The 20235-nt window shown below is 38.6% G+C and overlaps 5 protein-coding genes across 10 annotated transcripts; 3 read left to right on the top strand and 2 right to left on the bottom strand.

Moving 5' to 3' along the window:
• Positions 1-560: 560 nt before the first annotated feature.
• On the bottom strand, positions 561-13031 carry LOC107270281 (putative protein FAM10A4). The gene is made up of 4 exons (XM_015745149.2): positions 12749-13031; positions 12257-12669; positions 1171-1374; positions 561-1091 (listed from the first exon to the last, which is right to left on the bottom strand). The coding sequence occupies exons 1-4, from the start codon at positions 13029-13031 to the stop codon at positions 867-869; spliced, it is 1125 nt and encodes a 374-aa protein (XP_015600635.1). The 3' UTR covers positions 561-866.
• Positions 3256-12145, top strand: LOC107270276 (sarcalumenin). Of its 2 annotated transcripts, none has more exons than XM_015745140.2 (11): positions 3256-3428; positions 6419-6508; positions 6575-6657; positions 6737-7046; positions 7115-7828; positions 8154-8426; positions 8521-8637; positions 8810-9039; positions 9128-9319; positions 9399-9662; positions 9739-12145. In XM_015745140.2, the coding sequence occupies exons 1-11, from the start codon at positions 3356-3358 to the stop codon at positions 10120-10122; spliced, it is 2730 nt and encodes a 909-aa protein (XP_015600626.1). In that variant the 5' UTR covers positions 3256-3355; the 3' UTR covers positions 10123-12145. The 2 variants fall into 2 exon arrangements, with proteins under 2 accessions (XP_015600626.1, XP_015600627.1); XM_015745141.2 differs by having other exon boundaries at positions 3258-3428; positions 8867-9039.
• Positions 13032-13731: 700 nt separating the features above from the next.
• LOC107270282 (protein Simiate) lies at positions 13732-15548 on the top strand. Its single transcript, XM_015745153.2, has 3 exons — positions 13732-14230; positions 14309-14380; positions 14463-15548. The coding sequence occupies exon 3, from the start codon at positions 14564-14566 to the stop codon at positions 15470-15472; it is 909 nt and encodes a 302-aa protein (XP_015600639.1). The 5' UTR covers positions 13732-14230; positions 14309-14380; positions 14463-14563; the 3' UTR covers positions 15473-15548.
• Positions 15549-18293, bottom strand: LOC107270279 (4-hydroxybenzoate polyprenyltransferase, mitochondrial). 4 transcript variants are annotated; one of them, XM_015745146.2, is made up of 7 exons: positions 18175-18293; positions 17109-17466; positions 16884-17050; positions 16666-16813; positions 16393-16586; positions 16123-16311; positions 15549-16061 (listed from the first exon to the last, which is right to left on the bottom strand). In XM_015745146.2, exons 2-7 carry the CDS (start codon positions 17449-17451, stop codon positions 15828-15830), a joined length of 1275 nt encoding a protein of 424 aa, XP_015600632.1. In that variant the 5' UTR covers positions 17452-17466; positions 18175-18293; the 3' UTR covers positions 15549-15827. The 4 variants fall into 4 exon arrangements, with proteins under 4 accessions (XP_015600632.1, XP_015600633.1, XP_015600631.1 ...); XM_015745147.2 differs by lacking the exon at positions 18175-18293 and adding an exon at positions 17852-17869; XM_015745145.2 differs by lacking the exon at positions 18175-18293 and adding an exon at positions 17673-17819.
• Positions 18294-18331: 38 nt separating this feature from the next.
• LOC107270285 (UMP-CMP kinase) lies at positions 18332-20119 on the top strand. 2 transcript variants are annotated; one of them, XM_015745159.2, is made up of 3 exons: positions 18332-18766; positions 18840-19046; positions 20052-20119. In XM_015745159.2, the coding sequence occupies exons 1-3, from the start codon at positions 18407-18409 to the stop codon at positions 20052-20054; spliced, it is 570 nt and encodes a 189-aa protein (XP_015600645.1). In that variant the 5' UTR covers positions 18332-18406; the 3' UTR covers positions 20055-20119. The 2 variants fall into 2 exon arrangements, with proteins under 2 accessions (XP_015600645.1, XP_015600644.1); XM_015745158.1 differs by lacking the exon at positions 20052-20119 and having other exon boundaries at positions 18840-19552.
• The last annotated feature ends 116 nt before the right edge of the window (positions 20120-20235 follow it).

The raw sequence follows: 20235 nt of genomic DNA, 5'->3' as shown, positions 1-20235 counted from the left end.
TCTACGCATCCTGTAAATATTTATTGTTATTCCCGGTAGCAGTAACCAGTGAATATTCAATTAGTTTAATAAAAAGAGATACGGAATATGTATTTATGTAGACCGTCGTATGATGCATTTATTTTAGACTCTTCCATACAACCTATATCAATAGTAACTTGAGTCTAGGCCTTCCGTATAACGGGAAATGCATAATAAAATAAATGTCTAATTTATATCTTCGACTACTATAGAAAAATTACATCCATTGCTAGAGTATAATCATGTATAATCAACAACCAATTGATAATCTAAAGTACGTATAGAGGATAATGTGAATGTCGAGAGCCGCTTTGGACAAGCGATATCGAACGGACGGCCCTTATTTCAATTCAATCGGTAATTATTTGCGATCAGCGCCAATCTGTGATACATGAAAATTATGCATAGGTACGCGTGCAAACGTTTTAAAAATAATACATAGGACCAAGGATGAAGAAGTTTCTTTAGATTTAAATGAAAATGTAAAAGATGCCTCAAATTGGATGTTAAAAGGGTTTCATCTGAAATAAGCACAAAAATTAATGAATACAAAATTTATAGTAATAACACATGGCGATCAGGCGTCGATCATCAAGAAGCCTCATAGAATATTATAAAACTATGAAGAGTATAATGAACTTTAAGAGATATTAGTGTAAGTAAAAATACAATTAAGTAGACAATATTTTAATATTACGTCAATTCACCGTATTTGCTCTCATTCTAAAAATAAAGACAGTACATGAAAAAGAATCAACCTGAAAGAGGTGAACATGTTATCTTAAAAAAATACTAAAACAAAAACAATATGTATTTAATTACTCATTATGGGAAACTAACTTATTCTAATCCATTCCAAGGTCGTCAGTTGGTCCTGCAGGTTTTGGTGGTTCTGGCGGTGTATCTGGCCCGAGACCTGAAAATCCGGGCATTCCAGAAAGTCCACCCAAGCCGCCATATTTAGTACCAACAGAATAAAACAAGTCCATGACCTTCTTGTTATTTTGATATTTCATAACATTCATGGGATTGGAAAACATGTCCTGAAGAGCTGCCGCCACTTCCGGATCCTATGAGACAGAAAAAAAAAGAATTCCAATTTCATACGCTCAGCAGTTTTTAATTAACGAAGCACATGGGGACACGTACTTTCAACACCTGCTGTATATCCGGATCACGCAGAAATTTATAAAAGCCTTTCACGTCGTTATCGTCCGTCTGCGAAGGACGCGTGTTCGCATCTCGGGATTTCGCTTGTTCGCGAGCATTTTTCAATTTCTCCTCCCTCTCACGCTTTGCCTTATCCAGGAGCTTACGTTCGTTCTTCCGCTTGTGAGCTTCGATCTTATTGGCCTATAATAAATAGAAAAAGATATAGAATAAACAAACAAAAAAAGTACAATCAGAGCTACGAAACGTTCAGCTTCTCGTGAACGGAAAAATAGCTGTCTGTTGTCGGCTTAAACGATCTATAAAGACTGACAAGGAAATTCAAAGAAAATTCTCAGGAACAGGTCCAAATAGTAAATCATAATGACATTAACACACGTGCCCAAGGTGCATCATGGCCTCACACGATTACGAGCTTATAATAGATCGCAAACAAGCCAATTGGCCGCAATTGCCATATCCTGGCTTCCCATCCAGGGCTTTAATCAAAAATACTTAAAGTCCGAAATTTTAGAATATATCGAATTTATAAATTAATAATAATTAAAAAAAACTCATAATCGACACGATTTAAGTACGGTATTAATCAAGAAGTCACTGTACAAATTAACGCAAAAATATGCAAGATCATGCAACTCGGTTTACCTAATTTTCGAAAATTCTATGAAAAAACATTAGGAGCGTATCAAAAAAAAAAAAGAACATTTTTCAATTAAACATTAATGATCTTTCGTTAGAAAGAACGTGCAAATACGTCACTATGTACATCTTTCGCAGGAGGAAGATGTTGCACGGGGGGCACCTTATACGGCGGCGGCCCGGCCGTCTAAATATAAAGGCGCCCGACGTCGCGACGCTCCTCTGTTCGACCGAAGCTCGCGAGGCAAATTTTGTCTCCGAAGATCCGAGTCTGAATCTCTCCAAGTATTCCGTGATCACTTTAATAACCTAAATCTTCCAAGTTCACTCCTAATCCCAATGCAAATCCACCCCCTCTTTCTCCTGGTCGAAATGTCATCTGGCTGGAAGCTGGGCGTATAAGAAAAAGAAACAAATCAACTTTCCTAAAATCCCAGATCTCTCGTCTTCCAACCGTTCACATGAATTCGTGCTCTTGGATTTCGACGTCGTGCGCAGATTGCGACCTTGCCCCCGTCCATCAGCTTCGAAAATAATATATCATTCTGATATAACGGGCATCGTACCCTTTTTACAAAATTATGAGAAGCTTCGAATTTTGACAGACAACACTAACTCCAATACCTGGAGTACCTGGTAGCCGAGCACTGATCAACGTTATGTATTATTATCACGCATGAAAATAATCACGGTCAGGATGGAATAAAAATGATAAACTGCAATGATGCATAGAATAAGCATTGTTCCCATAGATGTTCAACTAGATCAGCCTAACCTCCTCTGAGAATGCTCTAACGACCTCTGCCCGACTACACGATCAGTTTGTCAGCCAGATAAAAGCTCGACGAAACTGGGCCGTCCCGGGTATTTTTAAATACGCACGTACTACGAGTATCTATAGGTAGACATGACTGGACACATAGAGGATTTGTACGTGCGAGACGTCCACGGGTAATACGGATATGAGACCAGATTGATTAGAAGAGACCAGCGACAATCAGGAGCTAAGCTAGCACGGTAGAGGAGCAGTCATTGAACGATAGTCAGCAGGGTAGAGGGCTTGTACAATGGGTCCTTAAGTCTGGTAGCGTCCAATAGAATCCTATAACGAATCTAGAAGCAGAGAAGGGATGCTACTTGATCCAAAGATCTTAAGCTGGTCAAGAGATTAATAACGGATATTTAGAAATTGTTTGAAATCGCACTGGTTCACGTGAGGTGGTTTGGTGATGATGGATGCTGCGTTATCTTTGATAGCAAAAATGATTAACAGGAACGTATACTACTGTCTTGGATATCTCGAGATTTTGCAAAATCGAAGATAAACACCAGGAAGAATAATAAGGAAAAGAAGTAGAAGAGGTGGCGGAGACGCGGTACTCTTGGAATCGTTGCGTAGAGAGGGGCGTCGTTCAGGGTTTCGCGGGCGTCGCGACGCCAGTTCTTCGCGAGTGGAGTCGAACGCGACTTATCGAGAGAGGAGCTAGAGCAGCCTGGCTCATCGCGTAGTGCCTAGTGAAACGAGATGACGGGCTCGCGGGTGAGACCCGCGTTCTTCGTGGGACTCCTACTCGCTATTCTAGCCGTCGCCTTGCAGGGTGAGTATCCCTTATACTGGAGGGATGATCCGATCACCAGGACTCTTCGAGGATCAATCAGGCGGAGGGGCATGTTGATGATATTGATGAGGATGGTTTATCAGTTCAGGAATAATCTGTATCTGCAGAGAGAAAGAGTTTTGTTAGGGGGTTTCCAAATGTTTTCTAATTAATTAATACAATTAGCTAAACAAGGAACTTGATGATCATTTCATCATTGGTCCTTTGATTATTAAATAGCATCAAGTATAATTAATGAATTTTATAGGAAATCATTGACTGTCAGATTCTCTGTCAAAACTAAATGCTAATAGAGAAATTCCGCTAATTCTTAGGATCAGGTATATCCGTCACTATGAATTTTAATACATCTCCTAGTCGGGTTAACGATTTAGAGAGAAGAAAAAGAAGTCGAGACTAAAGTCGAAAATAGATAAGTGTAATCATTAGTCTTCATCTTGGTGCGTGTCGTCAGACCAATGACGGAGGTGTGACGATTGACTGACGAAGGTCAATGTTACGTAAGGTCTTCAGAGTGGAAACCATATCGTGACAGACAAAACTCTGGGCCAATCCATCTAATATCATTGCATCCAATCCATTAAATATACATGAACTTCTTTAAAGATTATTCCCGAAGAATCATCTGTCTTCAAATAACAATATATTCTTATGACGCTAATAATTCTGCAAGCCAATAGATACAGAACCTGACATCCCATATGTACCAAGGTCAATCCAGCATCCCAATCCCTTCCAACAGTCCATTGCATAATAATTATATGGCAGCAAGATGCAACCAAGGGATTACGTTATTTTTGGAATCGATGGAATGCCGCCGTGCGCTCGTCGCAAATCTCTTCAGACTCGTTCACTGCCTCGAATTGAGTTACATAAGTTCAGATGTAGATGGCAAACGGGACGAGCCAGTGCCAACCTATCTAACATAAATTTCCAAGCACTGGTAGTCTTTTACGTCGACAGGATAGCGGTGGCACTGGCAGCATCAAATGATATTTGCGTGGATTAAATCACACCCTGTCGAAACATCTGTCTTCAGAATATAGCCAGGTTTAAAAACCGACCGAGGGACATTTAGATCAAGGAACTGATGTCATCGAGATCACATTCGATGACTCTTCCCTCGCGAAGACACGGTGATCGAATAAACCTTTTTATTTCTTCTATAAATAGAAGCAAGAGAAAAAGATAATCCTGACTCGAAAAGCACAGTCCCAGTTACAGAAGACCTTCGTCCTCGACCTCAATTACAAATCTCAACAGTTCTTGACGCTTTCTTCAAGATCTTACGGAGATGACGGTGCAGACTGATACTGAAGATATTGATGATAATGAGGATTATCTCTCACCGGTAGGGAGAACTCTCTCAAGCACAGTTCGCATGGCGAGAGTATCAGGAAGACTCTGACCAGGGTCTATCTTTAACCGAGCTGGCCGGGCTTGCTAAACGACAGCTGCCTCCAGTGCTATCACTCGAATCCGAAACTTTCTCAGGTTACTGCTTTATGCGTCGCTCGGGAATTCCTCGGTTTTGCTCGATCTGATGACGTCAATGAACCGGGACCAGCTATTCCAGGAGCAGACACAGTGCGTTCTTGCTCGCGTCTCATTCACCCTGATTAAAGAAGAGGAGATTAATAGTGACAAGAATTACACTACCTAGACTGAACCAGAGAAGAATAGGTTCTACGGTGCAAAAGATCATTAGGGCAATATCTTCAAAGATTATAGAAATATATTCCAGATATGATTCATAGATGAAGAGAATGTAGGTGTTGTACCTGATGACGACGTGTCATGCCAGAAACTCTAGCTTAGGATGGTGATGTAATCGACAGAGAGTAGGGACAACTCATCCTATCCTCACGAGTGTGACCTCGTCACGGGCCGGATGCTTTTAACGGGCTGCTAGACCTTCTTGTTGAAATTCCGTCGACCGATTGTTGAGCTTAACTGGACGTTAACGTGACAAGATCATCCGGTGGGACTTTAGAAAGCTCCTCGTTCCTTTTTCTTTCCTCTTGGTTTAACTCCCTGGTCCTGCATGCGTCCTCATTCGAATGGCAAATAAAGCACTGCCAAAGATCATTCGAAACTGCCATGTAAATATACCAAATACTTGGAAAAAAAAAAAAAAAAAAAACCAGATGGACCAGGGTCGAAAACGGTTTATTCGCATGGAACTAAAGCGAAAGCAATGGCTGCTTTGAAGATTTCCAAGAAACATTTCAACTTTTCTCCCTTGAAGAACTAAAAGAGGATGAAATATTGAGAAAGCAAAGCGAATCCTAAACTGATTTGCAAGAAAAAAGAAGAGAGAGAGAGACGCTCTCTAAGTATACGGCCCGATAAAAATACGATGCGGTTGCTTGATATATAAATATTTCCGAGTGTTGCTCGACCCGATCCCGCCTACCCATCTGCTAAACTTAGCACCGGGCCTGGTCCCAGGTAACCAAGGGACAAACCAAAGTTTTACCAGGCGTAGAATCTGAATAATCCATACGAATATGAAAATAGATTGAATAATATCAATGAAATCAAGAGAATCATTGTAATAGCATAATAATGAGAATAATCAGCTGGAGGAACCGAGAGAGAGTCGCTACTGGATCCATTTTTAGAGCAGGCTCAGAGAATGTCATGTAAATCACTTTGTCTTGAGACACCTGTTACAGGGCGAACACGCCGACCTCAGTTACGGCTGAGTCTATGCAAGACTTGACATGAGATACTTGCGTCACTCGGGTCAGATATTTCGGGTGGTCGCGTGGCGTTAAACACACCTCGAGTTATCTAATACAGTGTGTTTTTCTGGCACGCATCACCCTGGTAGAATATCAATATTCGGGCTCTGAAAGCTCATCGTTAGAAATTACGATAACGTATTATAGTCTTGTACGCTAGTTGTGCACCAGGTCGAGAAGTAAATATAAAGATTGGCATCCTGTTTTTCTGATTGGATTCAGGAGTGCAAGGCGATGAAGAGCTGGACCAAGTGCCCTCTGAAGTACAATGTCGGCCTTACATCGAGAAGGCTTTGAAGGACCTCGGTACAGGTAAGACTGGATATTTATTGGGTACTCGGGTGGAACCTGGCAATCTCTAGAATGCTTCGTTTGAAGGGTCTCTCGAGCAGAGCAGTGCCGAGGTCGAGGGTGTTGCCGATGAAGAAGGCGATCAGGAGTCTCCTACAATTAACGAACAAGTGAGTCTCATTAGTATGGGAATGAGGAATAGGGATAGATGATAAAAGTGGTAATGATGAATGATACTAACCTATTCAGAGCGACGAGCCAGCGAATGATGATGACCAAGGAACTGACGAGCAGCCAGGGGATGACGACGGACAGGACAGTGGAGAACCTGAAGCTGAAGGAACAGAGACTGCGGATGGGGATGGTGACGATGGTGACAACGATGAAGACGATGACGGCATAGAAACAATTGAGATCATCAGCGTCGAGACGACAGAGGATCAGAGTGATGAAAAGAATGAATCTGCCGAAGGGGGTGATAATAACGAGAACGAGGAACATGCCGACGAGGAAAGTGCCGAGAGTGTGGAAAATGCTGAAAATGATGACAGTAAGGAAGGTCAGTATCATTCTGGTAGAACATAAAGAATAATTAATGATGACACTAAGGAAAGTATTAAATCGTAGGAACTGCCGAGGAAAAGGATGATTCTCAGGAAGCCGATGATGATGCTTCAAAGGAGACCAAGACAGATGAATCGGCCGAAGCCAAATCTACTGACCAGGACGATGCCGACTCAGCCGAAGAGGCTGCCGACGACGTAAAATCCGACGAAGATAATGACGAAACTGCAGAGGATAAGGAACAATCCGCTGAGGATGCGGATGACTCTAAGCCCGACGAGGACGACGGTTCCAAGGAAGACGATGCATCTGGGCCCAAGGAAGAACCTGACGACGATGACGGGGATAATCAGGCTGATTCCAAGGATGCCGTGAGCGGCGAGGAAGCAGCTGGTAAATCTGGAGAGGATAAAGATGCTGATGGACCCGACGACGATGACGATTCCAAGGAAGCCGACAAGGACGAAAGTAAGGAAGACGATTCTGTCAAGAAGGATGACAGTGAAGAGGATTCATCCCCTAAGGATGACAGCAAAGAGGATGAACAAACTATTAAGGACGATGATGATGTAGCTGCAGAAGTAGATTCCAAGGAAGATGATGCGAACTCTAAAGAGGATACTAAGGAAGACACTGCTGATTCCAAATCCGGAGAAGAGGAGGCGGAAGATGAAGTGAAGTCTCGTGGAAGACGAGAAACTGAAGATGATTCCAAGGAGGGAGAAGCATATGGAGCAGATCAGGACAATGTGTCTGGCTCAGGAGAAACTGAGGATGGTGAGTAAATAGAATTCTACAATTTTTTTCCTTTCAAGACATAACAAAGCAGAGAAACATGAAAAATATATTATTCCTTGGTACATGTTCACTGAAATACTAAGTAGACTTTTAAAAGTTTCATAGAACTGAAGTTACTTCGTCTTAGAATAGAATGCTTGAAAACATATTCAATTTCTAATAGCAATTTGTGCCCACTATTGATTCCTTTTACCTTCCCTTTGTTTCGATACAAAATATTTAATAAATAATATAAATACTTATTTTGCTTGCAAGTAAAAAAATAATGGTGCATTATTAATGGGGATATTCAATGTCGCTTTAGGTACGGACGTACAGGTAGAAGAAGAAAAGGAAGAGGATGAACCAACTCCAGAAGAAGATTTAATTCAGGAAATCGAAATCCCAGAAAACTTGAGACCACGAGATCACATAAACCAACTGCTTCGCCTGGATGAGGAAAACGAGGAGAAAGAAAGAGCTATTCAGAGGGCTGCAGACATCGTCCTCAGGGACTTGAAACGCCTTTATGATAACGCCATTAAACCATTGGAAACTTTATACAAGTATAGGGACCTGAGCAACAGACATTTTGGAGGTAACTGTTCCAAGTCTTTAGAAGAAGTTAACAAAAAAAAAAACCACAACTGTACAAAATAAAATTGTAAAACTAAAATTTCTATTTGATTTAGATCCGGAAATATTTTCAAAACCTCTGGTTCTCTTCATGGGACCTTGGAGTGGAGGAAAATCATCAATTATCAACTATTTGCTGGACATAGAGTACAAGCCTACTGCCCTCAGAACTGGTACGTAATGCACGTGTAACGTCATCAATGTAAATTAACAAATTATTAACAGCCATTGAAATTGAAAAGGGAAAAGAATTTTCTAAGATGAATTAAATTTGTCTTTCCATTAAATAAATGTAATCCTCTTCGACGAGGATGAAAATGGCATGAATATATAGGGCGCGTTCAGGCGGTTTGCAAGAGTGTTTGGAAGAACCTTGCAAACCGCCAAATCGAACTGACACAGGTGCAGAGCCTTCACCAGCTTATTTCAACATCCTGATGCATGGCGAGGAAGAGGAGGTGCTGGATGGTACCCAGCTGGCAGCAGATTGGACCTTCTCCGGACTCCAAAAGTTTGGTCAAGGAATGTTAGATCGTCTACGAGGCCTGCGTCTAAATAATAAGCTACTCGAGAAGGTAAAACATCATTGACAGATTATATAAGATGGACCACAAACGATATATTCGGGAAAGAATTTCATGCTCCTAATGGCACAATCGATAGGTAAATATTGTTGAGATACCTGGCATCTTGGAAATTCGCAAACAAGTTCAACGTCTTTTCCCATTCAACGATGCCTGCCAATGGTTCATCGACCGTGCCGACATCATCTTCCTAGTCTATGATCCATCGAAACTCGACGTGGGACCAGAAACCGAAGCTATCCTGGATCAATTGAAGGGACGTGAATATCAGGTAACGGATCCCCATGGACAAGGAAGCCAGTGGATTTCATCCAGGGAAGAGGATTTCTAAAACAGATTTAAAATTTTAGACCAGGATCATCCTGAACAAGGCTGACCAAGTTAAGCCCGAGGAACTGATGAGAGTACAAGGTGCCCTCATCTGGAATATATCACCACTGATGTCCAGCGCAGAGCCCCCGATAATGTATTCGACCTCCCTGTGGTCGATACCCTACGAAGCTGGTGCACCTACCAGACTTCTGTACGCCCAGGAACGCGCTTTCCTTCGCGATCTTCGCTCCGCAATTGATAAACGCGTAGAGCACAAGATAGCCAGCGCCAGGAGATTTGCCGTGAGTATAGTAAAGTCGAATAAGGACACGTAAAAGTATCAAGTACCGCTAATACCTGATACTATGAAAATTTCAGGTAAGAGTGCGCAATCACGCGAAGATGGTGGATTGTTATCTAACGACTTACTACAACCACAAGACGTTCTTCGGCAACAAGAAGGAGATCAGTGACAAGATCATCGAGAATCCTCAGGACTATCACATCTACGAGGGTCTCAGTACTCTGACAAACATATCGCGCTATGATCTTCCTGATCCCGACGTATACAAGGATTTCTTCCGTCTGAATCCACTCTACGAGTTCCAGCAACTAAGCGCCACTTGCACCTACTTCCGAGGATGTCCCATTAATAGGTTGGACGTGTCGATAGCGTACGACCTACCCGAACTCGTAGGCAAGTACAAGAAGTCCGTGGAAGCAGCCATACACGAGGGTGAGACAAGCACACCTCCTAGTTGAGCTTGAAAGTGCTAAAACGCGGTAAGGGACACTTGATACCATAGAAAATAATGGAAATTAGTATTAATAAAAAAAAGAAAATATATATAACTGAGGAAGAAGAAAATGATCCACAAGATAAAAAAAGTAAAATCCAATATTTACCATGGTACCAAGAACATCTACCGGAAACTGGTAGGTTGAGCTGCCCGGCCAGGGCGACCCCCGACACCCGTGAACGAGAAGCCTAAACGGGACCGGAGGCGAAGAGGAACGACGTGCTGGCCAGAATGGCCTTAGAAACTAAATTCTGAGGGGGATCGTATACCGAATATGCGTTGCCGAGACAAACGTGATAAGTACACACACAAAACTATGAAGACAGAAGAGAAACTAGAAACGTACCAACGAATTTTTTCATCGGGGTGAAAAATATATCATCTATCAAACGATGCTGAAACGTTATCAGAAAATGTTAGGGCAGGACGCCGGTGCTTCTACACGCATCCATGTTTCGCTGCAGGCAGCTATAGGCATGGAGCAACGAAGAGAAACACCTGGGGAATAAAATCGAACCCAAAAGCTTCCTCTACAGAATTGCAATTTTTGCCTCCCGGTTCACGTGCTAAGATTATTATCACACATGGATACAACAAAAACGGGTCCACTCTACTTCTTCATCTCAACTATTAATAATCGTATTTCCCTCTACGCTATACCGGTCAGGTTAAAAGAAAGAAAGCATTGAGAATTGCGACTCGGATGAACGTAAGAAATCTAAGTTTGTCCGTCACCATTCCGAATGAAATTGTCAAGGAAACAACTACGTCTGATTTTGATTATCTTGAGAGTTTACTCCTATAATGTATGTTTCTTTGGTGGTCCAGTTAATCCTCAGCGAATGCTGATGGCTTGAAGTAGTGGAGAAAAAACGAAAGTTGGAGGCGGATCCTGCAAAAACAGAGTGAATAAAGTGAATGATAGAAAAGGAACGAAGTGGGAAAAAAGAAGAGGAAATAAGAAAAAGCAGACCTGGTGAGTTAACGTTCCTTGGGGTGTGTGTACCTCGTCGCCTCCATGTCTTGTCGCGTTATCGCGTTTACGTCAACGAGACTGTACTACACAGTGTGTCTCCTATATGCGTAATAGACTGTACTTATTAAAACTGATCTTAGAAACACGCGCTACGTAATTCGTATACGTGGGTACCCGTGTGATATTCGCACATCGTCCGCCGACTCCCCTATAATGGCGGCCGTTTAGACATTTAATTTAATAGTGTCTACGCAAGAGAGATATTTCCACTTTATTAGAAAGAGAGAGAAAGAGGGAGAGAAAGAGAGAAAGTGAAACCTTTCCTCAGAGGTTTGTACTTATATCGCTTTTAAAAAAGATTAGATGAAGGAGACGAAAAAAATAACACCTTGCTTATGCAGATTGTGTTCGCAACTTGTCCGTCATGTAGAAGAGAAACTTCAAAACGCACAAAGGCTAATTATTTAGCCGTGTTAAGGGAAACAAAAAAATATCAAATTTTTATCCCCATGTTCTCTTCCAATATTCAGCCGCGTTTCACAATGTATTCAATGTTGTGAAATCAATGCGATCTTGAATTTACATGGGAGGACGAGTCACAGGCGTCATTCGCGTGCTTGTCTTATTCGATTATTCACCATACCTCATATGTACAATAATATCTAGATGATCATCTTGTTTCGCGAGGCTCATTCGTCCTCGAGAAAGGAACTTTCGCGTATTCTACAGATTGTTAATACTTTTACTGGTTACTGTAATAAGTTTACATTAATATATTATTTTATTATTACCGTTAAAGATAAGGTTGATGTAGATCTACTATACTTGTCCGATAAGATGATTTAGTAATAATGATAACGTTATGAGAATTATGTATCGTTTAAGGTATGGATGCATACCTTAAATGTTCCTATTGGGACACTGTCTCCAAAGAGTAGCGATTCTTTACTATATTTAGGGCAATGTACTTTTTAAATAAGAACCGTGTGCTGTGAGTGCTACTTGTGTACATATGCATACAATTTCTCCCAAGAAAAAATCATATCACTTACCTGTTTCTCTTTAGCATGTATTACAAAAAAAAAAAAAGGAAAGCTCTTTGAAGATGGTAAGTACTCACGTTCGGTGTCACTTCGCGGAGCCACTCGTCCGCTTGTTCGTCAAAGTCGAATTTGCAAGCCAGTCGAAGGTCTGTTGCTGCTTCCTCCCAGTGCCCAAGTAGCTGGTGAGCGCGACCTCTGAACTTGTGAGCTGCTGCACTATCAGGATTTATCTCCAAGGCACGGTTGCAGTCTCTGATACAGGCGTTAGGTTTTTTCAATAGCAGGTAGATCTGTCCACGCTTTGCATAGAGAAGAGCTGCAGCTGGGTTCAATACTATAGCCTCCGTGTATAGTGAAATGGCTCTTTCGTAATCCTTCTCAACAAAAGCAGAGACTGCTTCTGAACGTTTTGCCTGGGACTCTGCAATTTCTTCTTCGGTTGGTTGCAAAGTAAGATTTCCCATTTTCTGAGATGGATCGTTGTCTGGTTCTACAGCAAAAGTGATTGTATTCATTGTTATAAAAGTAGTTTCCTTATATTTGATAAAATATAATTTTATTGTATTTACCAACAACACCGGTCATGTCAAGCTCGAGGTCACTTTCCTCGCTGTCAGATACAGAGGGTTCAGGTCTTGGATTCGATTCTTCAGCTCCATTGCCATCAGTGGACTTTGGAAATGTTGAATCTTCATTTTTGCATTCTGGTATTTTGCCACCATAGTGCTCAATGAGTGTTTTAATAAAGGAAAATTCAGGTCGATGCAATAACCAAGGAGTTGAAATGCAAAACTCTGCAAAAGCCTTTAATTGTGAGATGTTCTCTTCACTCATACGAGAAGTCATTCTCATTCAATCTATAAGAATAAAATGAATTACATAATATTAATACAAATTTGATAGAGAACAAAACAATTAGAATCAAACAATAATAGCATTTACATATTGATCATTTTACTTTTAACAATATATTAAAAGAATCATAAATGCCAGACAGTTCAAAATAGAATCTAACGTATATTACGAAGAGAAAAAAAAAGTATAAAAAATAACGATAAACAGAAATCGAAACAAAAATATAAACTACGCTCAACTATCAGTGTATTATATCATTTTACAAAAATCTAAATAGTAAATAAAATCTTCCAACATATCCACTTACCCTGTGTACGCAGTTAAAAAGCCGGGTGAAAATTTCGCAAATCACACCAAACAGCGCAAAAAATCACAATCCACAATGAAGTTGCCAACTAGCAGGACAGGCAGCCGTTGCACATAAAAGAAAATCCACTAGATATCCAAAATTAGTTTATGCAATTCCAGCACGTATTCAAAACGCGAGTAATAATATTTAACTACATACATTAACATTCACTGGACAATGATTTTAGATTTACGAAAAGTAATTATGACGACGCGTCCTTAGATAAATTGACAATGATAGAACCGTGTGCCGGCACGTCCCGGTCAAGTGTCTCTTCCAAACATATTTGAAACTAACAGTCCCGCCTTTAACAAGAATCCGATTTACCTGTTCTTTTTGCAAAGGTCTTTCCCTGCTTCATCGTTGTTTTTTGAATTTAAGACTACCTACAGTATTATTCCCAATTACGCAATTAACACACAGTACTTAGAAGACTATGTATTACTGTGAATTCCTAGGTACTGCTTAAAAATTGACGGGGTACTCAATTCAAGTCTTACCTGGGAAACTTTTATTTAATTCCATAGAAAAAAAAACTGTTCTTCAAACTTACTTATTGTTAGCCTAGTGTTTGATATGTTAGGATGAAATATGGAGAAATTTCAAATATAAAACAATTTTTTTAGATTGGTGATACAATTACTACTTTTTATTTTCTAATACGTAACTCACTTCTCGCGATTGTTAAAAGATACCGTGGCGGCAGAGGTTAAATTCTTATTTGGGGTTGCATAATTTCTAACAGAGTGTAATCAGTGTGGAAATTTAGACAATGGCCAGGAGATTGGCTCTACACAATTCTGCGTGCAATGGTGACTTCTTTGAGTTTGAAGAATGCGAACGCGAGGTAACACCAGGATACTAAATGCTCCATATAAGAGCGGAACAACCTAACACGTTATTCCTTGTTGTTCCCTCTTTTTAGCATCAGATTGGAAGATTTTTTGGATATTGTGGTGATCATTTTAAACAGTTTCAACAATGCTTGAAGGATCAGGTAAACAATATTTTTAATCATGAAGAGCGTAGAGGGTTATATCTTAAATAAATTGGTTGACTCGTGTGATATATCTTTTCAGAGAAAAATACAGCAGCTACGTAATATCAGAAAATCTCGTGAACATTATTCTAGAAAACATATTAATCCAGAGCCTGAACAGTCGCAAGAATAATATCCAAAATGTCGAACACTGTGTTAGAACCTGTAGCTAGAAGTATTGAAATAACTAATACTGTAGAAAGTGAAAATACTACAATACAATTGGATCCAAATAATGCTAATGAAAATTCAAACACTATGAAGGAAACAAATGAAAGTACTTTAATGGTAAAAATTACTGGCAATGGTATCATTGATGATAACAATGAGGATCCTACTGTCTTCCCTGATACAGATGTTTCAACAATGTTACAAGGAGCACAATTTGATGGGACTTTACCAAGCGTTACAGACCGCTATTTTACTCCATTTTATTGTGTGGATGTACAAAGACCAAGAGATGACATTTGTATCAGAGTACATAGTAATCGAATTTGTATGATTTCATTAGCTCCAACTCATACTGTATTAGAGGAAAATAAAAAGATTAAGAGCATAAGTTTTAAAGTCAGTGATAAACTAGATAGAGCCTCAAATAAAGTATCTGGTAAAGGTAAACATGGTGCCCAGCCTTTACAGCCAAGTTCTAATATATGTTCCATATCATGTTACAATGGAGAAGCATATATGATTAAGTGTTGTATAACTGGTAAATTAGTAGAAGTGAATGAATTACTGTTAGAACATCCAGAGGCCCTGCTCGAGCCACCACACAAGGGTGGATACTTGGCAATTGCGCTACCAAACTTAAAACTTCTAGAAGCAATGAAAGAATCCTGGTTAACGCAAGAGGCTTATGAATCCTTCATACTAGAACGACAAAACAAAGCTGACAAGGATAATATATTTAGCAATACTTCAGAGGAACTATTGAAGCAGAGTTTAAAAAGGAAAAGGGATCCTGAGAGTCTTACAAGTAGCAGAGAGAATAAAATAACACGTGACAGTGAAGCAAATAAAAATTCTACAAGCTCAAAAGAAATAACATAGTCTTTATACTCCTAATATATATGTACTAAGCTGACGTCTACTTTATACTGAAATAAAACATTTACTATATGATAAATTGAATTTGTCATAATCCTCTTTTATTTATTATTAGCTTATTGTACATGAAGATCAAATTGAATATTCCTCCTCATCATTGTACCTAGAACTTCAATATACATACGACACTTACGAGTCTTTGGTTCACTACCAGTGAGTCCTAGAAGCATGCACGGATACATGGCACCCAAAAGATGTAAACAATCTCCAACGATTTTCGCGAAAGTAGAATTAAAATAAATATACTTTAAAATTGTTAGGATTTAGGAAGAATTTTTTAATCTAAAATGGCACCGCCCTAACTACTACTAAATGACGATATTTGACTTCTATTAGTTTCTGCTAATATACTAACATTTCTCTTAGGTTTATGCTTAACTAATTGATTACCCTCATCTTTTTCATCTTTCTCTAGCGAATTCTTCGCTAAATTTCCAAGAACTATACCAGCAAATAATATCATACCGACTTTGTGATTTGAAATAAATTTGTTGGCACAGTCAGTAGGATTGTCAACATTTAATGTGTATATCTGTAAATTTTTATTAGTATAATAAAGCCTCCCTCTTTTGTAAAAACATTAGGCAACTTACTTGATTGGCAAGATGACTGGCGACAATTCCTACTGCTCCATAATACGGCCATGTTTGTTCTACTGCTAATCCGACTCCTACAAGACTAGATATCATAGTCGCGCCAAAACCAGACAAGTACAGTTTGGTTTTATCACCAAATTTTAAAGCAGTTGACTTAATTCCGAGTAAAAGGTCGTCTACCTTGTCCTGAAATAAATAATGCATACGTATTTTTATATTAACTTTTTCAAGATCAGTGGTAATGTTATATGCATTAGCTATTATTACCTGATGGGCATATATTGTATCATATAAGATTGTCCAGCATATACCAGCTACATATAATGGTAAACAAACTGACCAGTTACAAGTACCATGTACTGCAGACCAGCCTAAGAGTGCGCCCCAATTAAAAGTCATTCCCAATATGAATTGCGGCCAATACGTTACTCTCTTCATAAGAGGATAAATTATAACTAATCCTAAAATAAATTTAGTAGTAAGTATATGAAAAAAATTGCCCGAAAAAGTATGATATTGAACTATTAATTTAAACAATACCTAATGAACTGGCTCCAAGTATAATACTGTACCAATTGAGTTGCAATAGAACAAGAAGTCCTACAGTTAACTGACTCCCAAGAAAAACCAATGCTTGAAACTGCGATACCTGTCCAGTGACTAAAGGCCTGTCTTTTGTTCTTGCGACCTAGCATTAAGTCTTCAACTAATATTTGGTATGAAGATATTATTGTGAAGGACAGTTATTAATTAATTACCTTTCCATCAATGTCCTTGTCCCACATGTCATTTATTGTACATCCAGCACCACGCATCACAAATGCACCTAAGCCAAAGAGAGCCAGTAAATGTAAATCGGGTATAGCACCCGCTGGTGCAGCTAGTGCTATACTCCAACCACAGGGCCAATATAATAACCACGAACCTGCGGAGATTAAAGCACCGTATGACCAAAATTTGTATAAAAAGTTAAGCAGACTTACCGATTGGTTTGTCTATCCGCATAAGCTTTATATATGGTTGCACTTTTTTTGGAGATTTGTTCACAATAGTAGCAGCAATACTTAAATACTTTCTGTACTCAACTTTTCCTATCGTAGTAGGAACTAAGAGATTTTTTACAGTAAATACAGATTTAGCAGGACCAGGCTGCTTATTTTGTTTTTTACATTGTAACTTCCTATTTACATCAGAACAGTTATACAGCCTTGCACAAATCCAAGAATCATTGGGATATAACTTCCACTGCTTCTGACTAGAATTTATTGATGACCGAAGCAGTCGGGTTAAGCCAGAGAACTGCTGGGATCTCTTTATCACCAGCATGTTTTAGTTAAAGAACTGCAATATTAAATGATACATTAGAATTATTTATTCATCAAAGCATAATCTACATAATTAACTAAATCCTATCAATCGTTAAATGAAGATTATGATTCATTGAAACCCATTAAAATCTAACCCTATCAACCACTTTATTCAGTCATATGTATTAGTACTAAGGACATGACATTGCAGGAAGATATTTGCATAAAAAAGATAATTACCTGCTATCTACAAGGCATAATGAGAATTAGTTACACATAAATCTTATTTATTACATAATTACTTAAATCGATATTCTAAAGGTTACTTCCAACGTGCTATCGCACACCTCGCGCTACATATGTATGTATGTGTTAAAATCTATCACACACTTGAATTCAAGGTTAATCAAATTACCTACCACAAGCGTGGCTATTTGAATTAACTTTTCTCAATCAAAATTTTTTAAGATAATTTTTTTACAGCAAACACATATTGCAATCGATTTGATTACAAACGAAGATTCTGTAATATTAAAAAATCATAATAGGAACGAAACATTATTACGGCTTTCCTTGTAAATAGAAGCGTCTGATATTAGGTATTACCGGCAGAGACCTGATAATAAACTGAATTTTTATACAAATTCAGGAAAAATCATGTTAAACACAAAATATTTGAATAAGGTCGTCTAATGTAAAATTTTCCTTGTTGATTCGATTCATTAGAAATTTGAAAACATACCTAATAGACAATATCTTACGAAATACGAAAAAAACAATAGCATTGTCCAGTAATATATTTCATTGTTACGCAGTCGTTGATATTATTAGAATTGTTAGTAAATTCTAATCTAATCTTTAAAAAAGAAGTACAGCGAACGTGATAACTGACTGAATGTGGCTTCAGGATTGGTAGAACCTGTCATCCCTCATGACGTGGCAGTTGAGTTTGATTCGCTAGTTGTAGACTCTTTATGATTAACCGTTTTGCTTTGGGACTGCGGAGTCTCGCAATGTCTGCTATGCAAAAGCCAGAGGTAGTTTTCGTCCTCGGAGGACCTGGGGCCGGCAAGGGCACTATATGCAAAAAGATAGTCAAAAAATTTGGTTATGTTCATCTATCAGCCGGTGATCTTCTAAGAGAGGAACGTGAGAGACCTGGCTCAGAATTTGGGGATTTGATTGAAAACCACATTGTAAATGGTACCATAGTACCTGTTGAGATAACATGCAACCTCCTGGATCGTGCCATGCAAGAGTCCAAGGATAGGTCTTCTAAATTCCTCATCGATGGATTTCCTAGGAATCAGGATAATGTCGAAGGATGGAAGAAGGTACATCGTTTTAGTTCTCTAAAAGTTTAGAATAATTGTTTACATTACTTATGTATCATATTTCTATTTACAGACAATGTCTGATAAGGCAACTGTTAAAGGTGTTTTGTTCCTGGATTGCAATGAGCAAATATGTACACAGCGCTGCTTAGCCCGAGGTCAGGCTGGCAGTGGAAGAACTGACGATAATGAGGAATGTCTTCGAAAGAGGCATCAGACTTATGTGACTATGACAATGCCTATTATTCAATATTATGAGAAGTTAGGACTTGTGTATAAGGTAGATGCATCACGATATGTTAATAAAGTCTGGCAAGATGTCCAAAAAATAATAGAAGAAATTGGATAGTCAAATAATATATAGGCTATAAGATTGATTTGTTTTATGCAATCACAGAAATTAGGTACGCAATCAAATGGATATTTTCATTAATTTAACAATGAAGTCCATATATTATAATTTTTGGTTTTATATTGGTTCTCTGTGACATACCTATATGTATGACAGAATAATTAAGCTGAAGGTATTATGTACACTTTTACTGACAGTGTCACGATATTATTTCATTTTGTTAAACATTTATTAATCACGTATATAATTATCACCCCATGTCTAGGTATATATACAATTCTATACAGTATACTTTACAGGCATAGACGGCTTATGAAATATGCACTATATACAAAACCAGCATTCCTTGGTTAGCATAAACCTTGTTTGACATCTTAGAGTATCTTGTATCTTATATATTCACAAATAAATAAAAAAATGCAATATATTAAATACAGCATCTAATAGAATTATATCACAATCACATATAAATCTCCACCCAGAATCCTGGAATGTCAGTAAACTTTTTCCAACAATTAAATAATTGAAAAACAAGTAGAGTTATCGTGTTACTACAAAATTAGACCAGATCATCAATGATTATAAAACGTATAATCTTACCAAGTTTTTAAAATTGCTGTAATGCTTCACCATAATAAATAATAAAATATATATTAAGGAATGCGATGAAACCTGCAAGTTTCTCGCATTCCTAAGGGACAGGTGACTTACCGCCACCTGAGACACATATGCATATAGACATACATCTTCCGCGGGAAAGTAGCTTGCATCGTGTCGAATATGAGCCTCAGACTTTCGTTTTGACGACCTACCGTTTGCAATTTCCACTTCTGGTCAATGATCAATTATCGTAAACACTAGAAATGATATATTTCTAATAATTATTTTTTTAACTAAAGATCAAAATAAAATATTATGGTTTGTCCTTTTCAGTAATAATCTACTACGGATAGCGAATCAACATCCACACCATAAAAAACATTGAAACGATATCTATTAAACAAATAGATCCGATTGTATGGGTGCTACAGATTTATTAAAAGTTCTGATAACTACATCGTGGGAACTTATGAATGAGTGGAATATAACTAAAATTAATTACAATAATAGACAGAGA

This window comes from Cephus cinctus, unplaced genomic scaffold (assembly GCF_000341935.2).
Source record: "Cephus cinctus unplaced genomic scaffold, Ccin1 Ccin1_scaffold0715, whole genome shotgun sequence".
In the NCBI taxonomy this organism is placed as follows: Eukaryota; Metazoa; Arthropoda; class Insecta; order Hymenoptera; family Cephidae; genus Cephus; species Cephus cinctus.
This window is presented reverse-complemented; position numbering and strand designations above follow the sequence as displayed.